This window comes from Brienomyrus brachyistius, chromosome 8 (genome assembly GCF_023856365.1).
Source record: "Brienomyrus brachyistius isolate T26 chromosome 8, BBRACH_0.4, whole genome shotgun sequence".
In the NCBI taxonomy this organism is placed as follows: Eukaryota; Metazoa; Chordata; class Actinopteri; order Osteoglossiformes; family Mormyridae; genus Brienomyrus; species Brienomyrus brachyistius.
The window spans coordinates 22,304,392-22,331,490 of NC_064540.1; the positions used below are offsets into that span (position 1 = coordinate 22,304,392).

The 27,099-nt window shown below is 44.4% G+C and overlaps 2 protein-coding genes and 1 long non-coding RNA gene across 3 annotated transcripts in view; 1 reads left to right on the forward strand and 2 right to left on the reverse strand.

Annotated features, from left to right (window-relative positions):
• Window positions 1-2,919: 2,919 nt before the first annotated feature.
• aldh4a1 (aldehyde dehydrogenase 4 family, member A1) lies at window positions 2,920-12,515 on the reverse strand. The gene is made up of 15 exons (XM_049023611.1): window positions 12,321-12,515; window positions 8,237-8,330; window positions 7,641-7,733; window positions 7,266-7,313; window positions 7,003-7,158; window positions 6,777-6,926; window positions 6,481-6,555; window positions 6,173-6,360; window positions 5,946-6,019; window positions 5,483-5,679; window positions 5,268-5,315; window positions 4,919-5,071; window positions 4,705-4,826; window positions 4,119-4,237; window positions 2,920-3,848 (listed from the first exon to the last, which is right to left on the reverse strand). Exons 1-15 carry the CDS (start codon window positions 12,359-12,361, stop codon window positions 3,736-3,738), a joined length of 1,671 nt encoding a protein of 556 aa, XP_048879568.1. The 5' UTR covers window positions 12,362-12,515; the 3' UTR covers window positions 2,920-3,735.
• A 1,096-nt stretch (window positions 12,516-13,611) lies between these two features.
• iffo2b (intermediate filament family orphan 2b) overlaps window positions 13,612-27,099 on the reverse strand; it is a 30,182-nt gene continuing 16,694 nt past the window's right edge. The window contains exons 2-9 of the mRNA XM_049023964.1: window positions 24,070-24,130; window positions 23,854-23,949; window positions 19,875-20,045; window positions 19,376-19,518; window positions 18,489-18,648; window positions 18,284-18,382; window positions 17,786-17,910; window positions 13,612-17,132 (exon numbers count right to left, since the gene is read on the reverse strand). Of these exons, the coding sequence (XP_048879921.1) occupies window positions 17,027-17,132; window positions 17,786-17,910; window positions 18,284-18,382; window positions 18,489-18,648; window positions 19,376-19,518; window positions 19,875-20,045; window positions 23,854-23,949; window positions 24,070-24,130 (961 nt within the window). The 3' untranslated portion in view covers window positions 13,612-17,026. The remainder of the gene's footprint in view (window positions 17,133-17,785; window positions 17,911-18,283; window positions 18,383-18,488; window positions 18,649-19,375; window positions 19,519-19,874; window positions 20,046-23,853; window positions 23,950-24,069; window positions 24,131-27,099) is intronic.
• On the forward strand, window positions 18,362-25,585 carry LOC125748123 (uncharacterized). The gene is made up of 2 exons (XR_007399473.1): window positions 18,362-18,478; window positions 23,754-25,585. It is a non-coding gene; the product is annotated as an uncharacterized LOC125748123 (long non-coding RNA).

Below are 27,099 nucleotides of genomic sequence, written 5' to 3' on the forward strand. Positions count from 1 at the left end.
GATCCATATGGATAAAGCACATGGCCCAGCACAACGCAGCCCAGCCGGGCACAAAAGCAGCACACAGGACATCTGCATGGACATTCAGGGCTTACCAGGGCAAAAATCAGCTGCTTCTTTCAGCCCCGCAGGCCGACCGCTGCGGCCAAATCCGGGCACACACGCTCAGAGGCTACGGGCTCCATGCCATGCCAACAGAAGGCGCGGCGACCCCATCCATTCTGCCCTCACAAAGGGGCCTTTAGCAGCTTTCAGGACACTGTCCTCACAATAAAGCTCATGCCAGAGTTCGTTAGTCCCCGCCCCCCGGCCCCCCAGGCCCCACCACACAGCTGTCTTCATCAATGCACCTACAGGACTCCTCTAGATCGCTACTCTGCATTTTTCAGCAATAACTCTTATATACGGAAGGGGGAAGTTTCAGTTGTGGCTCATCTTACCAAGTGTTTGCTCAAAGACGCTGATGCTGACGAAACGTGAAGGATCCCCAGACAAACACAGTGATCGTCCGAGACCATGAACCAAATGGCAGCTACCTGGCCGGAGGTAAATCATAAACAAAGTGAATTTGTAGTCGCTTATCACTTCTGACAGAGCGAAAGCCTCCAAGAGTTAGTTTGTTGAGGAAAGATCCTTATCTTGGCTGCATATTGGGCTTGATGCATTGTGTGACTCTGTGCCTGTCACCGGAATGTCGTTGGTTTGAGTCCAGCCTTGGCACCTCTGTGGGTCCTTGGTCTTACCCTTAAGTTTCAGCTCCCTGGGCATTGCTATAGGTGGCTGCCCTTCACACCCAGCCTACGGAGTATCAGTTATTTAAACATTGTAAATGCTTTATATATCCTTGAAGAGATTAAGAAGTTTGGTCTCTTCCCACTTTTCTTCAAAGCTATTCAACAAACTTTTAAACCATATTTACAAAGGTGAATATATTAATGTAATTAATCTTAGATCTTGTATTTTGCGGAAATATATCATAGTAGGATCCACCCTAGAATTATAACCGATAAACTTTCCATTATAAATCAACGAATTGGCTGTCACTATTAAACGCGTATGTGGAGATTATCTCCTGAATTTGTCATTTTGTTCAATGGCCAGCAGGGGGTGACGTGGCAGCACAAGTGGTAGGGGGAGGAGCTGGCTTTGCTGGCAGCTTTTCTGCAAAAGCCTTTTCAAGTAAAAGCAGAGTCAAGAGCATGAGATAATGGGTCAGGCAAGGCTCTCAGTCTGTCATTTTGGACTCTCCACCACAAGGGGGCAGCAAGCAGCATAGTGGTCGAGGACATTAAGGTGCAGATTTCAGTTCAGGTCCAAGGAGGGACGTGCTATTTTGCCTTTGACAAAATCTCTAATTTCCCTAAGGCATGTTGCAAACTAACTTTAGTTTTTTTTTCAGGTGGTTACACATATATAAATACATTACCCCTCCCCTTCCCTTGCTTACAAAGGTACTTGCAAAAAAAAAACAGCCAGTAATGACATGGTGTTTATAAGTCTGCTGAGAGGCTAGTTTGGCTGCTGCAGTACCAAGTAATACCGCGCACCATCACCCAGAAGCTCCTCTGCTGTATGAGCAGTATTTGATACCAGGAGCATTACTATCAAGTATGTTCTGAGCCTATAAGGGCATAATTATGTGCACTGAGCCTGTAAGGGCATATTTATGTAGGTGCTGAGCTTGTAAGTGCATAATTATGTGCACTGAGCCTGTAAGGGCATATTTATGTAGGCGCTGAGCCTGAAAGGGCATATTTATGTAGGCGCTGAGCCTGTAAGGGCATATTTATGTGCACTGAGCCTGTAAGTGCATATTTATGTAGGCGCTGAGCCTGAAAGGGCATATTTATGTAGGCGCTGAGCCTTGTAAGGGCATATTTATGTGCACTGAGCCTGTAAGTGCATAATTATGTGCACTGAGCCTGTAAGGGCATATTTATGTGCGCTGAGCCTGTAAGGGCATATTTATGTGCGCTGAGCCTTGTAAGGGCATATTTATGTGCGCTGAGCCTTGTAAGGGCATATTTATGTGCGCTGAGCCTTGTAAAGGCATATTTATGTGCGCTGAGCCTATAAGGGCATATTGATGCGCGCTGAGCCTGTAAGAGCATATTCATATCAGTTGCATTGTAGGATGTGTTTGGGAATCCTGCTGGCCAGCAGTGGATACACAGGTGTTAACTGCAAGTTAAATGAACCAGCATTTGCATGTTAGAGATCCAAGAAGAGGCAGAACCCCTTAATCCAACAGCAAATCCTGATCATACATGTGCAGGAGAAATTATGGGCTGGCAGGTAAGTCTGCCAGTGGGTTTCTAAAGAGGGGCTTGAAAATCATTAAGCCGTAGCAAAGAAACGGGCCAAAGTCCTGCTTGCTCAGTCAAACTGGATGAAACAGACACAATGGCACCTGGCCTGGGCGTGGAGTTTGGGCAGAGGGGTTAACTGGTGTGTTCTGGAACCAGTGAAGTGATGTTTGTGTCGCTTAATGGCTCAGTGAGTAATGTCATTATCACACACCTCTAGGGTTGGGAGTCTGAAGCTCGCATCTGTTTGCATGTGCTCCCCCCCCCATGTTGTCTAACGATAAGCTAATTGGCATTTCTAAAGTGCTCATAGTGTGTGGTTGTGCATGTACGCACTCCGTAATGGACTGGCATCTCATCCAGGACCCTCCCCTCTTTTTGGGCCATGCAGGCCACCCCGCGACTGCGACCAAGAATAAGCAGCTGGAAGATGGACAAACGGAGGGTGATACGATTCCAGAATTCCAGCTAGGGGTATTTCTGTCATTTATTCAGGCACTTAATGAGGAAAGATCACCTGGTTTCACAGCTCTGTGAACTAAGCGACCCAAATCAGGGAGTCACATGCAGCTCTTCAGAGGACACGTGTGAAAACTACCCAGGAAACAGACGGTCAACTTTAAAAAAATAACCTTTATGATCATACAATCAGCTGCTAAATTGCCCGTAGGTGTGCATGTGCACGTGAATGGTGTGTGAGTGAATGGTGTGTGAGTGTGCCCTGCAATGGGCTGGCCCCCCATCCTGGGTTGTTCCCTGCCTCGTGCCCATTGCTTCCGGGATAGGCTCCGGACTCCCTGCGACCCAGTAGGATAAGCGGTTTGGAAAATGGATGGATGGATGATCATACAATCCTCTTTTAATGTGACAACACCCAAGCAACCATTAAGTCACACCAGGGCTAGGATAAAGGTATTCGCTGGTACACTGTCGATCTCCCACCCATCCATCCATCGGGCAGTAAATCTTAGCAACACAAGGCATATGTGCAGATGTAGTAAACCAAAATGACAGTAGTGTCATTTATAACCTTCAGAATACAACAAAATATTAATTTTTCTGCCTTTGAATCCCAGACCTACAGCTTAATTTTTCAATTAAATTGACTTTGAAGTGATTAAGGGAAGCCAAGACTAAACTAATGAGATCCAAAGACACACTGAAGACGGACAATAAAAGTTCAGATCTTGACTATTCAAATCCAATTCAAATCCATGGTTAACTTACTTCCAGCTGGGAAGTTACCAAATCTATGTCAACCTTCTCTTGGGGGGGGTAGCTTTGCTCGGCAACAGCTCCTGCAGGCACTGTCCCAAGAGGGGTGTTCAAGTCTTCTTCACAGCAACCAGAAACACTCATATTCAGTCATTACTCAGTAGAGGGGGGGGGGGGGGGGAGGTCAGTGCTTGGTTTAGAAGAGATTTCCTTCTCAGCCCATGTACGGGTATTTCCATTCGGTCAGCGGTACATGAGTCTCCTTCACGACCTGTGGAGACGTCCAGCGGAGAACATAGTGGGGGCCACCTGGCTTGTCGTTGGTGCCTGGATGAGATGGGGGTTAATGAGGCTCTGTTTTGGAGATGAAGAGTTATAAACTCAACATAAAAAAAATCAGGAAGCCCCCCCACTCCAGACTGGGAGCCTCCTTACTAGCATCATTAGGTAACATTACAGCCAGACCGTACACCAATTACCCCCGTATCTGGGGAGTATGTTGGATAACTAGCCACGCAAAGCATTCTTCCATGGAGATCCACCATGCTGATGGTAATCGTACTGTGATCCTCCAAACATCACGGTGCCGACACTCACCCGAAGCTCTCGAGCCCCCAAAGGGCTGTTGGGCGACGATGGACCCCGTCGATTTGTCGTTGACGTAGTAGTTACCCGCGGCGTTCCGAAGGACCTTTGCGGCCTCCTCCACCACGTTCCTGAAACCCATGACAAGAGATTTCAGAGAGCAGAAGACATGGCCCTGAGAGAACAACCTAAGCCATCAAAACTGCCAACATCCTCAGCTGCTCTGCAATGCAAAGTCATACAGAAATAAAAATACTTTAACACATTAAAAGTTACTTCAGCTGCCCTGAGCAACTGTATACAAGCTGGGATTTAATGTTTCAATATCTGTTGCTGCCCTAGTAGCTGCTAAAATATTAACGTTAAATTATTTTAAATTCAATAAATAAACCAGCAATGATTAGTCTAACGCACTCCAAATTGGTTCCTTGGTCTTAATATTTGACCTTTATATGTTTAAATAAAAAAATAATTGGAGATTATATCTCAGGACTGAAAGGAACTACAAGAATAAAATCTACGCAGTATAAATATTAATTACTGCAGTTTTTGAAGTGTGTTCCAAATGCCTACCTACAGTCTCAGAGAGTCAACTTACTTGTCAAGTGCAAAGACAGCTCCTGTCAAGGCATAAGGGGATGTGCTGTCAATCAATTTCAGCACATCCTTGTATTGGTCCTCGGGGTAGACATAGACGGTCAGGACAGGCCCAAAGATTTCCTGATTGGAAGAGGAAGAGTCAATTAAAACATGGACCATCTTAAACAGACATCTTGGATGTCCAAATGGATACTCATAGATGGTTGGTTCACCTCATTCATGATCGGATCCCGCGGATCCTTGGTCTCAATGATGGTTGGCTCCACAAAGTACCCCTTACTGTCATCACAGTTCCCACCGGCAATGACTGTCAGACTGGGGGAGGACTTGGCATGATCGAGCCACTTTTTGATGCGGGCAAAGGACTGCGAGGAAAGTCATTGAACACTCAAAAACCAACAAACTGTACTTTCATAAAGAGAGGTGAGAAACACCTTTTCTATCTTAGATAACTTCTTACAACCACCTCCGCTAACGGTCTATGAAGTACCTCTTGTACTACAATTACCAAAAAGAGTCATAATAATAAAAATAAATAAATAAATATTCGGTGGTGCCTACTTTGTCATCAATAACAGCAGAGAAGAACGTACTGAAATCTTCCACAGGCTGGAGAGAGAACAGACAACAAGATGTTGAAGTGAGGACCTGAGACATGTTACCTAAGTTAATGGGATTTGTTTAATCAACAGCTCAACCAAAATGATGGAATGAAACTGAGGCTATGTTACTACTGAGAAGAACAATCTGGAGAAACCGTCTGGAGAAACACTCACGTTGCCCACTTTTAGCTGCTTCTGTACACCCAGGAGCTCCTGCTTAATCCGGGGCCACAGGGAGTCTGGAACATACATTCGGGAACACGCAGAGCACTTCTGGCCACCGTACTCGAACGCGGAGCGGATCGTCCCTGTAGCCACGCTCCGCACATCTGCTGACTTGTGCACAAAATGGAAGTTCTTACCGCCACATTCTGAAAATTCCAAAAAAACACCAATTCTCAAGTTAATGTGAGGAATAGCATCTATTTGAGAAATAGCATCTAGTTAGCTTGTTCGTTGCCTACTTTTTGTAAACAGCACGTGTAAAGCTATTATGGTAGAATTAAAAATGGAGAAATATCCAACCAGAAGATGTGCATTTGTGTCTTTCAGTTCCCCAGTCAATGACAGCTGAGTGAAAGCTCTTTAACAGTCTCCGTCACATGACAAAAAAAACTCAATACAATAAGACACCCACCTCCACCCACCCGAGGAAAGTTCCGGTACCGATCCAAATTTTGTGCTACCTGCTTCCACAGCCTCTTGAAAGTCCTACGTTGGTACAACACAGGAATCCATTTTAATATTCCACGGGGAGAAAAGAGAAATAAAGATGGGTATTTAGATCAGATCTTCCCCGCCTACAGCAGAGAGAAGTCAGTCCCCCAAAATGAAGTTACCGTGCTCACAGAGGGGGTGACTTACGGCACACTGCCTGTGAAGTTGATGCCGGCCAGGTGCTCGGAGGCCGTGACAGTGTCCCCGAAAACTGGCCCGTCAGCAGGAACAAACTGGATGATATTGGGCGGGAGCCCCGATTCCCTCAGGATCTTGTAGACGGCGTAGCTGGCTGACATGGCCGTGTCACTCGGTTTCCATAACACCACGTTGCCCTGGTAACGGAAGAGCGTGGGTCAAGTCGCCTTGCTGGGCCCGTACCACACGAATGCATACCACACACACACATCTCACAATGCATAGGTCTAACTAATCACAGTCTGCACAAGACGCACCATCAGGGCGGGGGTCCCTGCCAAATTTCCTCCAATCGCGGTGAAGTTAAAGGGAGCGACTGCTGCCACAAAGCCCTAGGAGAGTCAGATGGGACACAGATCCATCAAGCAATGAAGAAATAAATCAATATATACTGACTTTCTCTCAACAAATAATCACGTAAAGGAATACCACTGGGGGTGAACAGTTTTGCATGTTCATAAAGAAACAAATAATTAGACAAATTGATAAAGACTGTATTAGTTTGGCGAAAATCAGTGTCGAAAGCACAATGTGACCTGTAGGGGGCGCTCACCTCCAGTCCCCGATACAGCATGGTGTTGGTACTGCCGTCGCTGTCAAGGGGCTGCTGCTGTTCCAGCTCGACGGCATATTTGGCGTTGAAGCGGAAGAAGTCAATCAACTCGGCGGCGGCGTCAATCTCTGCCTGAACCACCGTCTTTCCCTGTGTGGCACCGCAGTCAGACAGACCCCATCTGTTTTTGCTCCATGTCCCTAAAAGGCGCTCAGTGATGTCATACCTGCCCAATCATCGTTTTGGCCAACACCTCTGCCCGCTTGGGCCCGCTGATGATGTCGGCGGCCTTGAACAAAATCTGCGCCCGGTCCTGAATGGGTTTGAGGTCCCACTCCCGCCGGGCCGCCAGAGACGCCACGATGGCTTTGTTCAGGACCTCCTATTGGACGGACATCCCCATGTGGGTTTCGAAGCGCTGAAATACTGAAATGCTGAAATGCGTGCTGCATATCCCACAGCGTCCCCGTAAAAGGACGGGCTGCTCACCTTGTCAGCATAGCAAAACTTGGCCACCTTGTGAGAATGATTGAACGGCTGAAAGACATTTATTTTGGAAGTGAGCACGATGCGCCATTTCTCAGAAACTATTTTAATTGCACCGAATCAACGATTCCCTTCAATAATGTCCAACTACATTCTTCATCTCAGCCTCTGCACAGATCACTACCAGAACTGGGCAACTGGGCTTGCTTAGACAGATGGCGTCAGACTCTGTTCGTCCTCCATCAGCACACAAAAAAAACAAAAAAGATGGCAGAGGTGATCTGAGCATTATATGAATTCCTACTCATCACAGTCCTGTTTATGCTGGTGGCATGGACTTCACCAGCACCAGTGAGAGGAGCAGAACCCGCCACCCACCGACAGCTGGTATCTGATGTCTTTGGTCCAGATGTGTTCATCTCCTACCACACAGGGGATCTCCTCTGTCTTCCCCTTCAGCTCCTGCAGGGCCTGCACATGAATGCACATCTTGTCAAGCTTTGGCCACCACAGATGCTCCTCCCTTTACGACGGTTCGACTTACAATATTTCGACTTAACTCTGAATTCTGGTCCGTTTCTGGACTAGCGATATACCACACGATACTTTTTACTGATGCCCGGCAATGGCAGCATCCATGCAACCAGGCTTCCAAGTCTCTGTACGATTGCGCCCGTAAGCATCTCATATAGTGTTTAACAATGTATGATACGGTTACTGATCACATTCATATTCGGCTTACGATAATTTCAGCTCACGTTGTGTTCATCGGAACATAACCCCATCATAAGTACAGGAGCATCTGTATTACTTTACATTGGTATACTTTCTCTGCCGCAAGACCACAATGATCTAGTGTTCAATGTGTGAAATGATTCAGCTCTTCAGCCCAGGCCTGGTCCTCACAAAGGCTTAGGCATGAAGATCAGGCGCTCAGCCAGGTCATGACAGGAAGGTGGCGAGTGTTTGGGCACCTTCAGTAGCTCCTCCCTCTCCCGACTCCCATCCTTGAACCCTAGCACAGGTTCATTTTTCACCTGCACTGCAACGCAGGCGGGACGCCTGAACCTGTGGACAGAAAAAAGACTCCTTCACTGGTTACCTACAAAAGTTCATGCTGAGCGTGGAAGAAAGGGGACAGCAGTGACTGTCCCAAACCTGGGGACATGTTTACAAAAAATGGACCCCAGGATAAGACAAGAGTGACACACCCCCACATTAGCAGAACATGTTGATAATCAAGTTTAAATTTTGAAAACGACAGACTGTACAACTCGGTTTGCATATTCGATTATCATGCCGCACTTTTTGAAAAAGGTCTGGTCAACCTAATGTTCCAAATTGGCCTACGATCAGTGGTTCTCAAACCTGCCATTGGAGGACTCCCTGCCAGCATGTTTACATTTCAACCCAATCATAATTAGGCTCAGACGGTCTTTAATATGCTAATACTGAATGTGGCAGTTTGAAAGCCGAGTGGCTCGGAATGGAAACATTTTGAACCTCCAGGAACAGGACTAAGAATCACTGGCCTACGACTGAGTAACACAAACCGTGTCACTGACGCGAGTCACAGAAAGCCAGCTCAGCGCTCAGATTCTGGATCTAATCCGGAACATGGTGAAGGTCAGGTGGGCGGGGCTTGCTGTCAGAGTTACACTAGCCTTTCCAGTGACCATGGAAAAATCCTGCCTGTGTTGACTCTCCAGCAAGTTATCAGCATTTATCTGGCAAAACAGTCAGGACTAAGATACCAGCGTGTTGCTTCCATGTTGTACTGAGCCTTTTTAAGTGGAAAAAGCTAACAGGACCTTGTTAACAGCACAAGCTAAACCAATCTTACTTTATAACAAACTAACTAGCTAACTTTCCTTGTATCTGTGTGTTGGGAACGATCACAAAATTTGCAGGATGCATTTCCAGGCCAGTTAGTTATGTTATTTAAATAATCAAACTGTGTTCCGCCAAATACCCTCAAAGCATGCCTTACACAGAGTCAGGGGCTGGTGCTGGAGGTTTACATTTTAAGCAGCACGGTAAGCCATCAGTTACACAATAACATATGACCAAACTTTAAAACGCAGGCAATATATTTATATTCACAGTCTTTTCCAGAATGACAGTCTGTTAAAACAAAACATTAAAGTAAAATACTTTGGACTTTGGCAGTGGTGGGGAGATCTAGTTGTAAATTAATTTTGCTTGTGAAACACATAGTAGTCACAGTTTTTTGGACACAAGAGGTAAAATCTACATAACGGTTGAGCTCCTTTTGCCAAAATCTGCTGAGCAAACAGTTAAAAAGTTGCTTGGTTGCTTGTTATCTTCCATTTCAAGTTATCACAGGAAGACAGAAAAAGTAATTATATATTTTCAAAGCAGTAACCTCAAAATCTCTATACCCAGGTGACTGCCAACAATATGGAGCCTAAGGTAGAGACACCTTTCAGCTTTATTCATACAGACCAAAAATCACAGGGACATATTTCCTTAATAAACTGACTGATCTACGGCCAATCTGGGCTTGTAAATGCCGTCTCTCCAAACCTTACATATATTACTGAAACCTTACACATATTACTGAAACCTTACACATATTACTGAAACCTTACACATATTACTGAAACCTTACATATATTACTGGCATTGGTTTCCAAGTGGAGATGCATATGCCCATACCACTGATTTTCTGGAGTGAGAAACAGATTATGCTGCACTAGCTTATTTTGTTACTATAACAGTATCTCAGCAGATCATAAAACAGCTCCTGCAATGTGGTAAAACTGAGAAACTTTGTGCACATTAATGTATGGTCCGCAGCCATTTGAAATGCAGTTTTGTTTTAGTTAAAAAGTCAACCTGACGGCAGTGGCACCCTAATTCTGATATGGTATTGGATGGAATCCCACTTCACAAATGAATTCTATGTACCTCACACAGGCTCAGTAATTTTGGGGTCTGTGCACGTATCCAGAAGATCGTCAGATCAAATCCAATGGCCAAGTAACTGTTGGCAGGGCTGAAGTGGGATTGAGGTTCAACCTGGCAAATGTTGCACCTCAGACCAGGCTGGGGGGGGCCGTCCTGATTAGGGTGACACGGTAAACTGGTACTGAAGAAAACTGCAGTACTAGAGTTTTGAAAACGGTACAATACCAGCGTTTTGGATAAATAGATACGTTTATTATGCAAATGGCAATTTTGTCTGGCTATAAGGAATCTGTGTCTGTAGGCTCAATGCTGACAGCAGTGACGTTGCACTGCTGGTTTGTGTGACGTTGTGAGAAACAGTCAAGAGCAACAGCAGAGACGGTAGAACACGTTGTCACTCCATTCAGAGACGAGATGGCAGCGGTTTCAACATCAGAACTCGCTGAAAAAGCGAACAGGTGACGTGAAATACGGAGATATTTCAGCTATGAAGTGGAAGAAGAAGATGAGCCCGTAATCGCAGCAGCACCACCGTGCGAATGCTGTTTAAAGCCCTGTTTTAAAGCGTCTCGCACAAAAGGAGGCGACATGTTCAAACCTGGCGAGACGTCTGTCAGACAAACATCCCGACCGTTTTTCAAGGGATTCAAAGACCCACAGGTGAAAGTTGACTAGTTCACCCCCCTGACATGTCCATGAAACCAGAGTGATCAAAAAGCCTCCCACATTTCAACTGACCCACCCGTCAACAACCTGGATATCATTTAAAACATTTTTGATTGAAATAAAGCACAATGACATTTGAGAGTGTTTCCCCCAATTTTCAGGAAAAATATCAAAAGTTAACAAAATTCATCACTTAATATTGATATTTAAACATAAATTTTGGCATTGTGACAACCCTAGCCCAGGGATCCCCTACAATTTACCAGTTCTCCCAATTAGCCACTGAGGCATTCATTGTGGTTGGACCCTAAACCCTGCAGGAATTAATGACTGAGCCTGAGCTCTGGCTCCAATGTTCACCGTGACTTGAAAGCTATTCAGCCAACAAAAATATTTTCACATTTTACTGTCTCAAATACGACGCTTAAAATATATTAAAGATTTTTTCAGCTGATCTACAAAACCAGTGCAGTCCATCAGTCCAAGGAAGTATGAAAAAAAATTAACTTACAGCCACATTGCCTAGGCCGGGCCGCCCCCACACTAAATGTCACTCGGCTGCAGAAGTCAGTGACTGCAACTGCAGGTGATGTTCACTGCTCGACAAACTACAAGGCTTTGCATAAAAATGGGCCTTTATGGAAGAATGGCAAGTAAGACAAAAACACGTGTCCTGACCTGTAAAGAATCTACATAATGTCACTTGTGGCATGAGACTACAGTGTAAGTTATTGGTTTGAACACTTATGCGTATCACCATACAGTACCTACTGTAAAATGTGGGGGCAGCATCATGTCATGGGGATGCTTTTAGCAGCCGGCACTGGCCAGGGTACATGCTTCATGAATACTGGGTTGAATTCCCAGTCAAACTGATCAACATCCCAGGTTGTAACTACTTATGTAAAAAGAAGGGTATGTGGCTGAATCTTTTTCAATGCCCTGTATGTGTATCGTAGGAGAGCATGACGGGATATGTAAAAATCAGATAATAACCTACCTGTACTTGTACAAATGGAAATGTCATGTTAGAAGGCAGTTATAACTAACTTCTGCTGAATCAAAGCCTTTGAACCTCTTCCATTCGTATAGGAATGTAAGAAGCACGTGCAGTACGAATGACACAAGGCACTTCCTCGATCGGCTTCACTTCACTTAGACGAGTGAAGACAAAAACATCAAGTGTCATTAACAGATAACCAAAATCAATTATTGCGATACCTCTGACCACCCAGGTACAGTACTTTGCTGCCGCATATTAAACTTGTAATTACGTAACAGTGTGTTCGCTGGGGGGGGGGTCATTTCACTTTCAGCACGAAACGAGAACAGGTTTGCAATCCCTAGATCAGATGCACCCGATCAATGCACGTTCCCCGATAAAAACATAAACAATGCAAAGCCAAAACATTCTGCAAGCTATCATAGAAACAGTGTAAGGAGACTAGCAATGTTACCTACCCTCTCCAAGACTGACAGAGGACTGCTCTAACGCGCAGCATAGTTCAAGACGAAAATATGAACCAAAAAACTAGCACAATGCGTAAAATACTAATTTATAAAATAAAAATTAAAATATGCATAAAAATCATCTATCGACCTAATAACACAACCTAATCGCCGTCAGATATTTCAAAGAAAACGAGCGGCGAACGTGTATCGCGAGCACAGAGTCATGAGGATATACCATTACTGTCAAGGGAAATCTAACAATTTCGATAGTATGTAACTTTAATAATATTACCAAAAACAAAAGAATAATGATAACATTTTGATAATAGATATTTGTTATTGCATGCAAATGTATTTTTTTTTAACATAAAGTTTATTTTAAAACAAATGGGATTCCATCTCCCCCTATATTTCACCCTGATGGGAAGTACTAAGGGTGTGTTGCTGAGTAGCCATTCAAATAAGAGGAAAATATCCCCGACCAATCAGAATGCAGCCTGTCATGGGTCAAGCTCTATTTTTAAAAGGAATCCTATCTATACGTGACTTTTCTATTGCTTAGCGATTATGAGAGCGGTAGTATTTCGCACGTCGGACAATGCTATAAACGGCTTTTGGAGAATTACGGTATTTTATTTTAGTTAGTACTTGTCGAGTCTCTAGAGATATTATGTAATACAGGACAGAGTAAGACTATAATTTTCATGCACTCTTTATGTGTATATTCATACACAAGCAGGGGTGCCGCTAGAGAACTTCAACGCTATGAAAGCACGTCATATTTGTCCCCCCCAACCCAAGCCAGTACAATTATGTTAAATTTTTGACCCCCTCTTGGAATCGTCTGACCCCCCCCCCCCCACACACACACACACACACACATACACTTACAGCGATTCTGTACATACCTCCCAACAAAAAATACGTGGTAGAAACATGGTGAGTCCAGAGAAATGGTAAAATGACTGCTGACCTAAATCAGGTTCCAGGGTGATCCCATGCAGTGACTTGCCAGCTTGCAGTTTGTGTTACTGTCGTATAGTGTGTCCATGCTTAAATGCTTTATATTGTGCTTGATTATGAATTGGTTTCCTTTATGAATTATGTAATGTCTCTTTTTACGGTTTGATTTTTTTGGACTTACACGTATGCAACGTCAAATATGGAACGTTATTTCGCTGTCTCGTACAATGTCAATAAAATGCTTAAATCTTGAATGGAAAATTCTTATTATGTACTTCGACTGAAATATACAACGCTAAAAAATAAGTTGCTTTCAGTAAATAAATGGAGTCAGAAACTGTTGCCCATGAATATTTTTTAATTATTTTTTTTGAACCCAGACACCATTCCATTATGGTAAATGTATTTCCACATAATCAATGCAATCATTTAATTTGGTTTTTAAACATCAAAGTATAATGCTTATAACAATGATTAAAATAGTATATATTAAGAAATTAACTATATTCTTTTTGGGGAAAAAAGGTTAGTACCCTGATGGGCTGATAAGGCGACAGAGAATATATTTCAAAAATAAAATAAAGAAATAACAGAATTGTTGTGGCTAGTTCAGCCTTTAATGCCCCTTGCTAACACAAAGGTCTGAAGCAGCGTGTTCATAGGGGTTCTCGGTCCAATGAGGATCACAGGCTTCACGGATTTTGGAGCTGGTAGGAAAATTCTGTGATGTAAGCAGTCCTGATGTAAGTAGTCATGGTAGGTATGCACCCCCGCCAGAAGCTGTCTTTTTTTGGTTAATGGCTAGCAGCATGTGGAATGAAGTATTTTAGACACTAAAAATAAATTATAGTTTGGTAAAGCCAGGCTGACGTGAGTTTAGATTAACGGCTAAACGTTTCGTTTTCCACATGGTGATTGCCATGCCGCCAGATCAAACTATGGGTTAACCAATGACATAATGAGAAACATCCAATGGTTCATTAAAAGAATGTCTGATACGGTTCTTTAACGGTGCCGTCATCCATGACAGCGAAACACATTGAGATGCGTGGAAATTCACAAGTTAGCATAGGGTACTTCAAAATTTTGACATGGTCCATGACTGTTCATCTCTCTTGTGTGCAGAGGAAATCGGACTGCATAACTAGGTAAGAAATGTTTTGACTGTAATTTGTGTTATGTCCTGCCTGTTACTTTTGAAAATCACATTGCACAAGAGTTTTGCGACAAAGGGATAGTTACGGAAAGTACTCCATCGCTAAACTAGGCCTGGAAAACATTTGCTTACGAGGGGTCTGGGAACATTTTTATTTATAAAAGTGATCTTTATATTCGCTGATTTAAGAAAAGACGTTACATGAACTATATAAAACACTGCCGTCGATAGTTGAACAATAATTTATGCATGTGTTTTGGGATTAGGGGCACTGGTTGGATCAAATAAAACCAGCCCCTCAAGTTCTACGTCCTCAGTTTGGAGGAGCGAGTCGCTGTTGATCACTGAATACACAGGCATGCCAGTCGGGCTTCGGGTGATCTTTGGCTGAGGCGGTCCATGACACCGTGGAGATGGACCGGGTCCTTGGGTAAGGAAGTTAAGTGCAAAACTAGAAAAACTATCCTAGCCAGTCCTAATTCAACACTGGCCCGCGTAAACAGAATCAGGAGCTCCCACACCCCTGCCCTGAAGAACCCGTCTAAAGTGTTTCTGAGGTGCTTAGTACTGTAGCAGTGCCTGTTCCGACTTCAAATGCCCCTTGACTAAAGGACTGTGTGCCTTTCCTTGCTTTTTAAGTAAAGACGAATCTACTGTTAAAATGGCTTTTAAATCAGTGGCATTGGGAATCCTTTGAATATTAGACAGCAAAAAACACTCATTTCCCATCCCTTCCACAGATACATAAAAGCAAATCATATTTAGCAATATACAAACCTGCATGGCAAATGAAACCAAAAATAACAAAAAAGGAAAACGAGTTCGTCCGTCATCAGGTTTTTTTTCCAATATAGTACCACGGTCAACAGGAGGGATTCACGAACTATTTAATAAACGATTTAAAAACGATGTAAGAAATATGTGCTACTTTGGGTTTCGCGTGTGCGCGCGTCTTTCATTCATACGAAATAGGTCAGTAATGATTGGAGTTTTCCCTCATATCTACAACAATTTAGATGCAAATGCAGAACTCGAAGAGACAAGCTGAGCAAAGAAAACTGCTCGTCGAAACAAATTAACATGTTATGTACATTTCGCAATACTCTCACCAGTTTTACTGCAAGACAGGTATCACGTTATGGTTCATACTGCAGTAATCCGTAACGTAGCAAGTTTTCTTGAATGTCATAGCCCTCACTAACTATAACATATATCAGTGTTGTGACTTCCTTTTTCACAATAGGTTGTTTTATGCATATAAATAAAACGTAAATCAAAACGTATGCAAACACCTACACCCGTTTAAAAATATTAACCATATGGAAAATGAAAAACTCATAAACGTTACAAATGTGTAATCAGCATTTCACGCAAAAGGCCACTAAGGGTACGATCAGGCGCCAACCGTCTTCGAATACATGTGGTTTTCCGCGTAAAAAAGCAAAAACAAGCAAAAAAAACAAGGAGAACGTTTGAATGGCAACCTAACGAAAAGCGCGAGGCTGACATCTAGTGGCCACTTTGATTAACTACATGCACCTTTTTTCTCCGTCTTATCAAAACGAATAATACGAAAGCGCCGCTGCTGCTAAGATCTAAAAAGGGTCTAGAAATTAATTAATATATACTTGCTGGTGAACCCATCCTATGGAGGTTTTACTAATTTCATGTTAGCTCTAATAAAGGTTGAATTATTCTGGAGAACAACTGAATCGTTTGAGATTCAATTAAAAGAATATTAGTTAAAGTTGCCTTCTCATACTGTTTCCATCAGCGCAGACACACGGGGGCGCTGTTCACTGTTTTTCTCATTGGACTAAACGTTCTGAACCTTCCATGCATGTCAAACTTACAAAAACGCACTGCAAAATGCAAAACAACATCGATAATAATGAAGACAGTAATAAATACTGGTCTAAAAAATAAGGCAAGCAAATTGCATATTCTTTTTTAATTGGGGATGTGCTTTGCTATGGGGGGGCTCTGCCAATCTCCCCTTTGCCCCAAAAGGGGAAGAAGGATCATGTGACTTTAAGGCAGGGCAAGATGATGGGCACCAGTAACAGGGGGATTGGTCTTTGCTAGTGCAATTTAGAAGCCTTGATTCTCTGCCCCCCCACCACAATTCTCACCCCCGGTGAGGTCCTGCATGGTTCATGTATTTTTTTCTGATTTTCTATCTTGCTGCGTGTCCCTGCTCTGTGATGGGTAAAAAAGCTCCTGTCTATAGGGGGCGCCGATGTCCTCCCCTATTAATTAAAGCCCAACTGTCCGAAGCAGGGGGAGGTGTTTGATGAGAGAAAGCTCAGCACACAGCTGCACTGTCTGATGTGTGCTTCCCTGTGAAGATGGGTCTCCCTGGCATGAGGAAGTTGGGGGGAGGGGGGGAGCAGAGGCCCCCAAGGGCCACCAGCCAGGCGGGGGAAAGGTGAGCTGTAGCACTGAGCGGGGCCCAGTGAAACCAAAGGCATTGTTCCCACTAAAGGAGCAGTGAGGGTGGGGTGAATGACCTTGGCAGCAGCATTTAGGGTCATGGTGTCCAAGACAGTCCACCCAAGGCAGGGCAGGGCCAGTTGGGGTAGGGGCTAGGGGGCAATCAGCTGGGCGCCCCCTCTCCATCGCCGTCCTTGTCCAGCTCGTCCTGGATCTCGTCTGTATTCCCCGAATCGCTGCTGGCCACTGAGCTGAAAGACGGTGAGGTCCTGTGATGAGGGGGGAGACTGGTTTACACACTGTGGCAGATTCAGCTACTGAGCCTCTGAGCTCAGCTCTGAACGTTACTGACACTGTGGGTCTGCCAACTGATGAGGAATGTGTTACATTTATTCCACTCTGGGTACCTATTCTCCATAAAGAATTCTGACCCTGTATAACATGTCCTCATCCTCTATATACTATACTCTCTTTATATTAAATGTAGACTATGAGAGCTATTTCTGAGCCCAATTAATGTTTAGTAGTTTATTATGTACGAATTGAAACATTCAATCATTCTCTATTAAAATGTATCATTAAATGTAAGTCATTTTTTCAGCTTGCTTGGTTGGGATTATTGATGGACAAAATGACACTTCATGAACCATTTGCTGTATTTGGTGACCCCACTAGATGCTGCTCTCTGTTCAAAAAGGGCACAAAGCATGTACCAAAGTTAACCAAGAACACCATCTAGTGGGGTAAAAAAAAAGTACAGCAAATGGTTCACGAGGCATCGTTTTGTCCATCACTGCTTGGCATCAACAGAAAATCTGCCAGGATTAAGTCAGAGTTCAAACTGGAGTGGATGCCAATCGCTGAGAGTGTGAGAGTGGCCCAATGAGGAACACAAACTTCTGCAGGAGGTGGCTGGACCTACCTGCCACCCTTGATTAACCTCCTGCAGGTCTCCATCTGGACGTCCAGCCCTCTTTTCATGCTGCACATCTCCATGTACTCATGTAGATGCCTGTTCATGTCACTCTTGGCTGTGGCCAGTTCCAGCTGGGGGGAGACGAGCATAACAGGTAAGGATTCAAGTTCATAACCCGAAAGCCGTCATGCTGAATCTGAAGAGAAGCCATGCTGTTTACCTTTGGAACTACAGCAATGTATTTGAAATGAATTCATTGAATAAAAGCTTCAGCTACAGTGATAGAGGCACAGAAATACATAAACACACAATCTCGCCATTTGCAAAATTACAGGATAACAGTACAGAAGAAAGAGCACACAGTCTGATTCTGCCTGCTGCTAAAGTGCTGGGCAGAAGGAAATATCGCTCCCCTGGGATGCGAAATGCTTCCTTCTTCGATCTGGGATGCTTAGTCAGTCAGTGTGATGCATGTCTCCTACATATGCAGACGCGATGGCGCACCTCGATCTGCCCAATGGTCTCCTGATACTCCTTCTCTCTTGTCTTGAAGAGGGACTCTGTCTCGTTGATGAGAGTACCCAACGTTCCATCTTGGAACACCTAAGTGAAGGACAAAAGGGCGTCTCTTACCAACCAAGCGGTGTGACACACACACAGCAAACTGGAAGAGATGGAGAGGTGGACAGAAGCGAGAAGGTAGACTCACAGCATCCTGGCCTTCCCCAGTACAGTCAGCCGCACTGCCAGCCACGCAGAGAGAAGGAGGTGCGTTGAGGTTTGTGAAGTCCTCCCACAGGAGAAGGGTGTCCTCGTTCTCCTCCCATGTCAAGCTGTCGCAGTCGTCATCAATGTCGAATGTCTCCCTCCTGGCAACAGAGCAATTATCAGGTCAAGTTCTGAGAGAGTGGGGGGGGGGGGAGTGGAGCAGAAGAGGAGGGGCCAAGGCAACAACAGACAGTGTGTTTGGAAGGAGACCATAAATGGGAGATGGCAGAGAAAAAGAGAAAGAAAATAGCATGACCGAGAGCTGGCAGAGGTAATAGTGAAAAGTAGCGATGACTAAATGAGGCTTCATGAACCATTTACTGTATTTTATGTCTTTGTTTGCTTTGAGGCATACTTTGAGCCCTTTATTGAACAGAGAGCACCATCTAGTGGAGTCAGAAAATACAACAAATGGTTCATGAAGCTTCATTTTGCCATCACTAATGAAAATACTTAACCATAGGACTATAGGTCAGTGGGAACCATGTCATAGCTAACAGACTGGAAGCACGAAACCAAATTATCATTGTAATCAAAGTAATTTCATATATAGTTAATTATAAACAATGTACATTAAATCTATAGGTAATCTATAATCAAGAAATTATACCATGAGACACAAATTTCCTTCCAGTATTATGGTTGCAATTCAACAAACGACCAGACTGCTGCAGTATAGGATCACTTTCTAACTAAGCTTGATTGATTATGAACTACACAGGTCAAAATAGCATTAACAAGTGCAAGCGGCCATCAGCACCAGCATGGCCGAGGTTGCTTGAGAAGATGGTTTGGCATAACCAGTAACGGTGCCAATGCAGGACTCACAGCTGGTTCAGCATGCGCTTCATCTCATCGGTGATGTTGAGCGAACCGGCCACCTCCTCCTCTGAGGTGCTGGGGTCAGCGTCCATCTCTGAATTGTCCTCGTCTGACATTACTTTCCGGTCCTTCTTACGGGTCATCGTCGCCTGGACAACATGAAGAAGACGTGTTGATGGGTGTCACCCAATGGCTACTAACTCCACAGGAAGCGTTCACATGAAGGCGGTTCAAAGAATCCCCCCACTCCCCGACAGAGTGAAATGTCCACTTTCAAGAGGCACTCATGGATTGAAAAGTCTTTCATCAGTTTTGCAAATCCATCTCATCAGAAGATGTTCTCCAATGCACCTTGCAAACTAAAGCAGTGTCAGGTAGAAGCACTTTGCTCAAGGGTACAACAACTTCAAACACTGAGTCTACCAGCCTAGTTCCCTAGCTTCTAACTGCCCTGAGGTCCATCCTGTCCACCAGCTTTACGGAATCAAACCCAGCCCAAACGCACCCTGTCTGCCGACACCCTGGATGGGCTCACGTTGAACATGACAGACATGTCTTCTGAGTTGCGTTGCTGGGCGACGTCGCACAGCTTCGCCGTGATGTCGATGCGCCGGCAGATGTCCATGTCCACCTTCATGGCCTTCTCCTGGATCTTAGTGTCCAGGTCGGACATTTGCTGTAAGAAGGGAAGGTGAGTGAGGACCAGGACCAGGTTTTAAAATCACAATCAGGCCAATAAGCTACTGATGTCCCAGTTGTATGCTAGATGCGATCTCAGTTGTCAAAGCTTTGGGGGGTTAAGTGTCTCTACAAGGAAACTCTCCCAGTGGACCCCCCCCCCCGCCCCTCCCCCATGGGAGGTAGATCAATCCTATACTCCTGATAGACCAGAAAAAAGAGTGACCCATCTGGATAATAGCAGATTCAGCCTGCATCCCATCCGGTCTCTTGGGTTGGACATCACAGCCTGAACACGGCGCAAATGCAACGCAGCAGGTGGCCAGACTGTAAAATCACGAGACAGAAATGCGAAGAGTCTCCACAAAATAACCAGAAATGGAGGAAAATGAAAACAGAGTTAGACAATAAAAAAAGGAGTGTAGAAGGCCGTACAGAGGGAAATTGGGAGACAGACATAAAGAACTTGAAAGTCAAGGGGACAAAAGGGAGCGGCAGCCATCCCTATACTGTCAAATCACCTCATTGTCATGAGAGGCGGGATGGGCGCCTAAGGGTGTGGATCCTGTCAGCTAGAGGTCCTCAGAGAAAGGGGCCAGCATGTCACAGAGAAGGGCCCCAACTCCAACAGCCATCCGGAGGCTTCTGATTCCTCTCTGGATTATTCCAGGTTTGAATGAAAAGGCAGCTACACTTAATTCCTAACAGAAGGTGTATAAGAACTCCAACAAAAAGCTAGCATGGAAACAGATCTATCAAAGAGCAAGATACTGTAAAATATATTTTCCCCGTCCATCTTTAAAATCTTCATAGGGTTACGGGGGCGGGGGGCTGGGGCCAATTCCAGGAGGCACAGAGCTCAAGGGGCGGTGGCAGGGGATACCCTGGACGGACTGTCAGTCTGTCACAGGGCACGTTCATATGCAATCCACAGCTTAGAGAAGCCTGTTGTCTTAACCCCTTTTCTTTGGATCTTTGCAGTAAACCAGAATAAACCCACAGATAGAACATGCAAATTCCACACACAGAGAGCTTAGGCAAGGGCCACGAAGGGTTCAAATGGTGATCAAATCGTGAAGCTCTCCATCATTGAGAGGAACAACAAAACAGACCATTTCTGCAAGGACATGAATGAGAGATCCCACCCCCATCCTTGGGGAGTCACGCCAACAGCTGATTCCTCCAAGAACCCCAGTAACGGGCACAGGAGAGTGACCCAGATGCTGTGGATGGGCAAGGCATGCCAACGCCGTCCGACGGCCATTCAGACAGCCACTCGGAAATTCGTCTGGGGCTTCTGCATTCATTCCAGAGGTTGGGCCTCATTAAATGGGTATCTGAGCACCCATCCCTTGAAGTGAGAAGTAACAGGCTTGCCTGTATTGCTTCTCCTCCAATCGATTTGTTTTTCTGCTCCGTCGGCTTATCTGAGCGCACAGGAATTCGCTGCGCGTTCACCTTAAACGCCTCGGTGACTGTTTACCCAAGAATGTCTGTCCACTGTCGTGACGATAAGCCACCAAATAAGGGTAGGATTGTAGCTCAGGGGCAAGTCAGAGCCCATCAGGCCTCCATGGACCGGCACTGAACCCGGGCCAAGCCCATCGGTCTGCTCTGAGGCAGCTCTGGCCACATACAGCCAAAGCACAGAACTTACGTCTAGACCGTGGGCAAAAAAACAACCTTTTACAAGACAGCTGGTGTGAAATTAAGCGCACTTTCCAGTGCACCAAGTGCCAAACGTCTGATACCAAAAAATCAATACTTTCCTTTTTCGACTGATTTCCGATCTAGAACCAATACCAAAGCAGCTGAAGTACGACTGGAAAGTGACTTGGAAACGTGTTTATTGTCAGTTGGTCATGCAATAACCTACTTCTGAATCGCAAAGTACAAATACCATCTTGAAAAAAGCATAGTTAGGAACCATAAAACAAAAATAACTAAATTTAAAATAACAGATGCATGGACAAATGAAGAGACTCAAGCTTTAATTGTGATCTGATTAGAATAACCAATCCAGCGAGATCTGGATGGCATGTGTCAAGGAGGTGTTAAGGACCATGTGCTGATCACAGCATGTGGCCACACCCACCACATGACAAACCACTTCAGGGGTGAGAACCTGAGTGCAGCCATGGGGCAGGTGATACCTCAGCACCACACTAGTCTGTTCCCAGTGGCTGGAGTGCCAATCCTGCTACCAAACCCCAAATTTTCCTTGCAAGCTGGAGGACTTCTTGCAAGGCGGGATGTAGATTAATGAAGCAATTGCAGGTTAAGGGCCTTTCTTAAGGGCCCAATGGAGTAGGATCATTCCCAATATTCACGGGATTTGAACCAACAACATTCTGATTGCTGGCACAGAGCCCTAGCTTCAGAGCCGCCACTCTGTCCCATGACAAGAAGAAAAAGTATTTGCTAGGTCTGCATGATATTGGAAAAAAATTAAATATCACAATGTGATTTTGTTGCAGTAAGTACTGGGATATTTATTCAATAAAAAAGGAATTAATAATAATTACATTTCTCACAAACCCATCTGTGACTGACTTAAACAACAAGGACAAAAATGATCATGACTGGCTCGGAACATGCATGTAGAGCTGATGTAAAAACAGAAGTGGTGAATTTTAAACTGATTTTTTAAACATCCATCCATTCATTTTCTAAACCGCTTATCCTACTGGGTCGTGGGGGGTCCGGAGCCTACCCCAGAAGCAATGGGCATGAGGCAGGGAACAACCCAGGATGGGGGGCCAGCTCATCGCAGGGCACACTCACACACCATTCACTCACACATGCACACCTATGGGCAATTTAGCAACTCCAATTAGCCTCAGCATGTTTTTTGGGCTGCGGGGGGAAACCTGGAGGAAACCCCACGACGACACGGGGAGAACATGCAAACTCCACACACATGTAACCCAGGCGGAGACTCGAACCCAGGTCCCAGAGGTGTGAGGCAACAGTGCTAACCACTGCACCACCATGCCGCCCCCGATTTTTTAAACATATACCAGATAATCTCAGAAAGGAACAATCTGAAACATTACAAAGTTTGCTAAGTTTTCTTTCCTGTGACAGAGTAAAAATGTTTTAGCGAAACTTAAACCCCTTGCGCATTAATGTCCAGACAGTGCGAAAGTATGAAAAAGCCTGATCTCAGCCTAGCTGACTATCACAGTCCTTGTGATGTGAAAACTGTATCTGCGCAGCATGCAGTGCCGATACTATTATCCCACAATGCCACAGCCCACCCCACCTCAGATTGGGATGATGTCATTCTGCTCCGGCACCAGTTTTTCATGGCAGCGGAAAACTGCACAAAAAGTACCACTGACTCTGGTGGTGTTTTGAAGTACCAAAAGTCCCAGTCCCTGGTGCGGTGGAAATGCGCCAAAAGAGACACGGTTGTAATCATCCATTTAAATAATCCATCACCTGCTTTTTTGAGACGGTTGTAAATGTCCAAAGGGCACAATCCCTGCTGAGCCTTGGTACCCACAATGCACCGGGACTAATGTCAGCATTTCGCTTAATTAGACCTGGATTCATTCAGCAGTCAGGTGTTTATTGGTTCTGGTTTGGCATCCTATCACACGCATCTATTGTAAAATTTTCTGAATAAAACATTACCTGCACTTGACAAAATGAACATTTGCACTTTAATTTCTAATGGCCTGTTTATGATTTTGGTTTATAGGGCTTATTGGAAAACAAACAAAAAAAGAACAAGAGACATAAACGAATCTGGAAAGGTACAGGAGGTTCCAGAGTGCTGAACAGAACCCCTGCACACTTACGTCAGTCACAAGGCTCTTGAAGACCACCAGCTCGGCCTTCAGCCTGTCCACCTTCTCATTTAGTGCCTCCTGGATGGCCTCTGACTCCTGGACGTTCTGAGGAGACACATTCCCAAAGCTGGGGTCATAAAAAGCCCCAAACTCATAACCCCACCCAAAGTTTATTATAGGTTTACGTTAAAGCGCGGGGGGGGAGAGACGTGGTTATGGCCTCACCTCCTGCAGTGTCCCCACCATAGACTCCAGTTGTTGACGTTTAGACAGCTCCTCTTCCCACCTGTAACATAGGACACCTTAGATCAGTGAAGGTCACACAGCTGTGTCGATCTCCAACCACACTGTAGGCAGCAAACATGACCTGAGGCTACGGAAACACCAACATAACGCTTAAAAGGGCACCTGGGGTTTCTCTCACATACATTCTACTTAAACACTTTATCGATGAGATATCACTTAATGTACAAAATAAACTGTGCATTCACCGCATGCATCTAACAGATGGGGGTGCTCTTAGTCAGGAACCAAAAACAAACCAGCCATATCCCTCAGCAAGCCAGAAACTTCCACGTTAGCAAATCTAACCCATAATCTTTGCGTTTGTTTTTTTGCAAGTTCCACAAAACACTTTGACTTCTTCATTCCTTCCCTCAGACTCTGAAATAAATCCTGTGTCAGCTTTCTGAAGGAGATGATGAACATGAGCCTAACCCTACAGCATAACCTCTGCATTCCAAAATGATACAAATAAATTTATGGTAAATGCAACCCAATTAGACACCTTTGGTTAGACCCTCAGAAATGTTTTATTTACGGACCAGACACTCTTATCCAAAGTGACACATTTGTGAGAAAGTGGCACTAGGAACCCCCCTGGAGTAATTGGGGGTTAGGGGGATTGTTGAGGGTCAATAAATCAGCTGTAAATCACCCTACTGACACAGAGATTTATACTGGTAATATTCCGATCACATGCACAGTGTAGTATCCCAGTGAGCCACACACCACCGAAGCACTCAGGTGCACATATACTTTCCAACATGCCCAAATGCCAAACTCATAAACAAGTGAAGGATTCCTTCCATTCGGTTCACCGCTCTGAGGCTGAGGACATAAAAGACCTGAACAGCCTTTCACACAAGGAAACATGAGGGCACATCCTGTGTATTTCACAGAAGTAATAAACAAGTATTAAATAGTATTCGTAAGAGCAGTGAGTATTTCCAATTACTATATGTAGTCTGAAAGCCTTTTAATTACATAAATAACATAGGTAAACACAATATCTACCTTCACCCCAGTTTCTCCCTATCCTTTGTATTACAGATTCTAATCTAAAATGATGGAAACTGCCTGGACACCTTACAAAGACAGACAGCCTTCAAGATGTGGCTTTGAGTGGATCTGGTCACGATGGACGACCATTGGCAAGGAGCAAGCGCCCTACATTAATAAATGAAACATTATCCTTTTTCGCTAAATAGCCTATAGGCAGAGTAATAAAACTCTTTCTCCGGGTCTCGTTAAACCTCACACAGAGTGTATCATTAGTCCAGCCACAGTCGGACACTCCCAGTACCGCCACCAAGTATTTCTGCAAGGGGACGTGCCAGGAATCTGCAGAAAGCAAAGCAGAACATTGTGGGCTCAGATCGCGGCACCTGCTTCCTGATCCTCACCATGGCAACACAAACAGACAATGAAATAGGCAATAAACAGGAAGTCTTTGGCAGAACTCTTCTCCAATTGCAGTCCTTTCATTTCATAATTTCCTGTGGTTAACCACTGCATGGTAGCAGTGCTTTCTTGCCCTGTTACTTTGGGTGTAATAGATTGTGTACTGCAAATACATTGTGCATTTTGTAACTTTCAAAATACTTCAAATATTTCCAAAAATCCCAGTAAGCATCATTCTTTAGGTAGGCTACCCTTCCTTCTTTCCAGAATCAACCCTATCCTGAGTCACCCACTAACACTGTCAGTTTGTGTTACGTCCTGGTTCTGGCCTGGGGGACCCCCAGACGGTCCATGAATTTGCTCCCTCCAAGCTCCCTACCGGAAGCTCCCTACAAAAATGAGGAATGTCTGGCAGGGAGCTGGGAGGGAGAAAAAATTTCCCAGAGGACCTGGTTGAGAAACACTGCTCTACAGAAGGTCCACAGGCATTCCCTTGCAATGTGTTCTCCCTGAAGTCTGAAGTACAGCAAAAACAATCCCTGCAAAATCTATGAAAGAACTGAAAGCCAGTGGGAGCTCTTTGCTATGATCCAGCTCAAATAGAACTGTCACAGTCTAGCTTTTGTTTGGAAGGACAAAACAAAATGATGATCACCTTACAAGGACAGAGTTCTCTGCCCCCCCTCCCATTCTGGATAATATAATACCATTAGGCCAGTCACCAAGTTGGAAGTCAACAGATTCACACAGCCAAGGGAGCTGATGCATGCATCATGCTATTTATTTCTCACATGTTCCTAAAATTGCAAAATAGGCCCCAGTTCAGCCATAAACATGCAAATGTGGGAAACAGCCTTTTCACAATCTCTAGAAATATGTATGTGCCCAGTAAGTGTCGCCTACCATGACTATAAAACTACTCAGTCACTCATCCAACATCCTAATGAAGTACTGAAGGTGTGAGACAAGATTAGACTTTTTGCCTTAAACAAACAAACAAACAAATAAATAAACGCTCCCTTGTGTTAATTTATCTAGTCATGAACTTGTTTGATTCATCAGTGATGACTGATAGCAAATAAATTGTCTAATAAATGTAGCCGGTTGGAGTACCTCTATTAATTCTACAACCTAAAAATCCGTTGTGAAGCACAACTAAGGAACCAAACAAACAAGATATATTTCTACGGAATAGTTTTTTTTTTTGAAAGAACACAGACATTCCACTACATCGTGCCAACAAAAACACCCATGTGTTTATTCACCCTAGACATAAGTTAAGCATCTACAGCTACACACACATTTCCACAAACCAATAGATTTCCTCTTTTCCTTATCTGTTTACCAAACCCTAGGAAAGTCGGTCAGTTTGGTAATTCGAGGGAATTACGCCTAGAGGTATTTCCAGCTCCATAAGGTGTGAAGCTATAATTCCTCGCTGAGCAGATCGACCTAGCCATCCAGGTGTTGCCATGATAATGTCATGTCGATGTTGGGTTAACTGTTACTGAATCATACGATCTTTACCTTGGCACCTTAGCAATAGATGATCAGCTCCAGCAGGTTTCAGCA

Bases quoted from the DNA above. Each gene is read 5' to 3' on its own strand.
- aldh4a1 (XM_049023611.1), bottom strand. From the start codon at position 12,361: ATGCTGCGCGTTAGAGCAGTCCTCTGTCAGTCTTGGAGAGG. The intron at 6,020-6,172 runs GTAAGTCACCCC...GTACCAACGTAG, and splicing joins AACTTCACAGGCAGTGTGCC to GACTTTCAAGAGGCTGTGGA. The intron at 5,316-5,482 runs GTGAGTGTTTCT...TTCTCTCTCCAG, and splicing joins AGCAGCTAAAAGTGGGCAAC to CCTGTGGAAGATTTCAGTAC.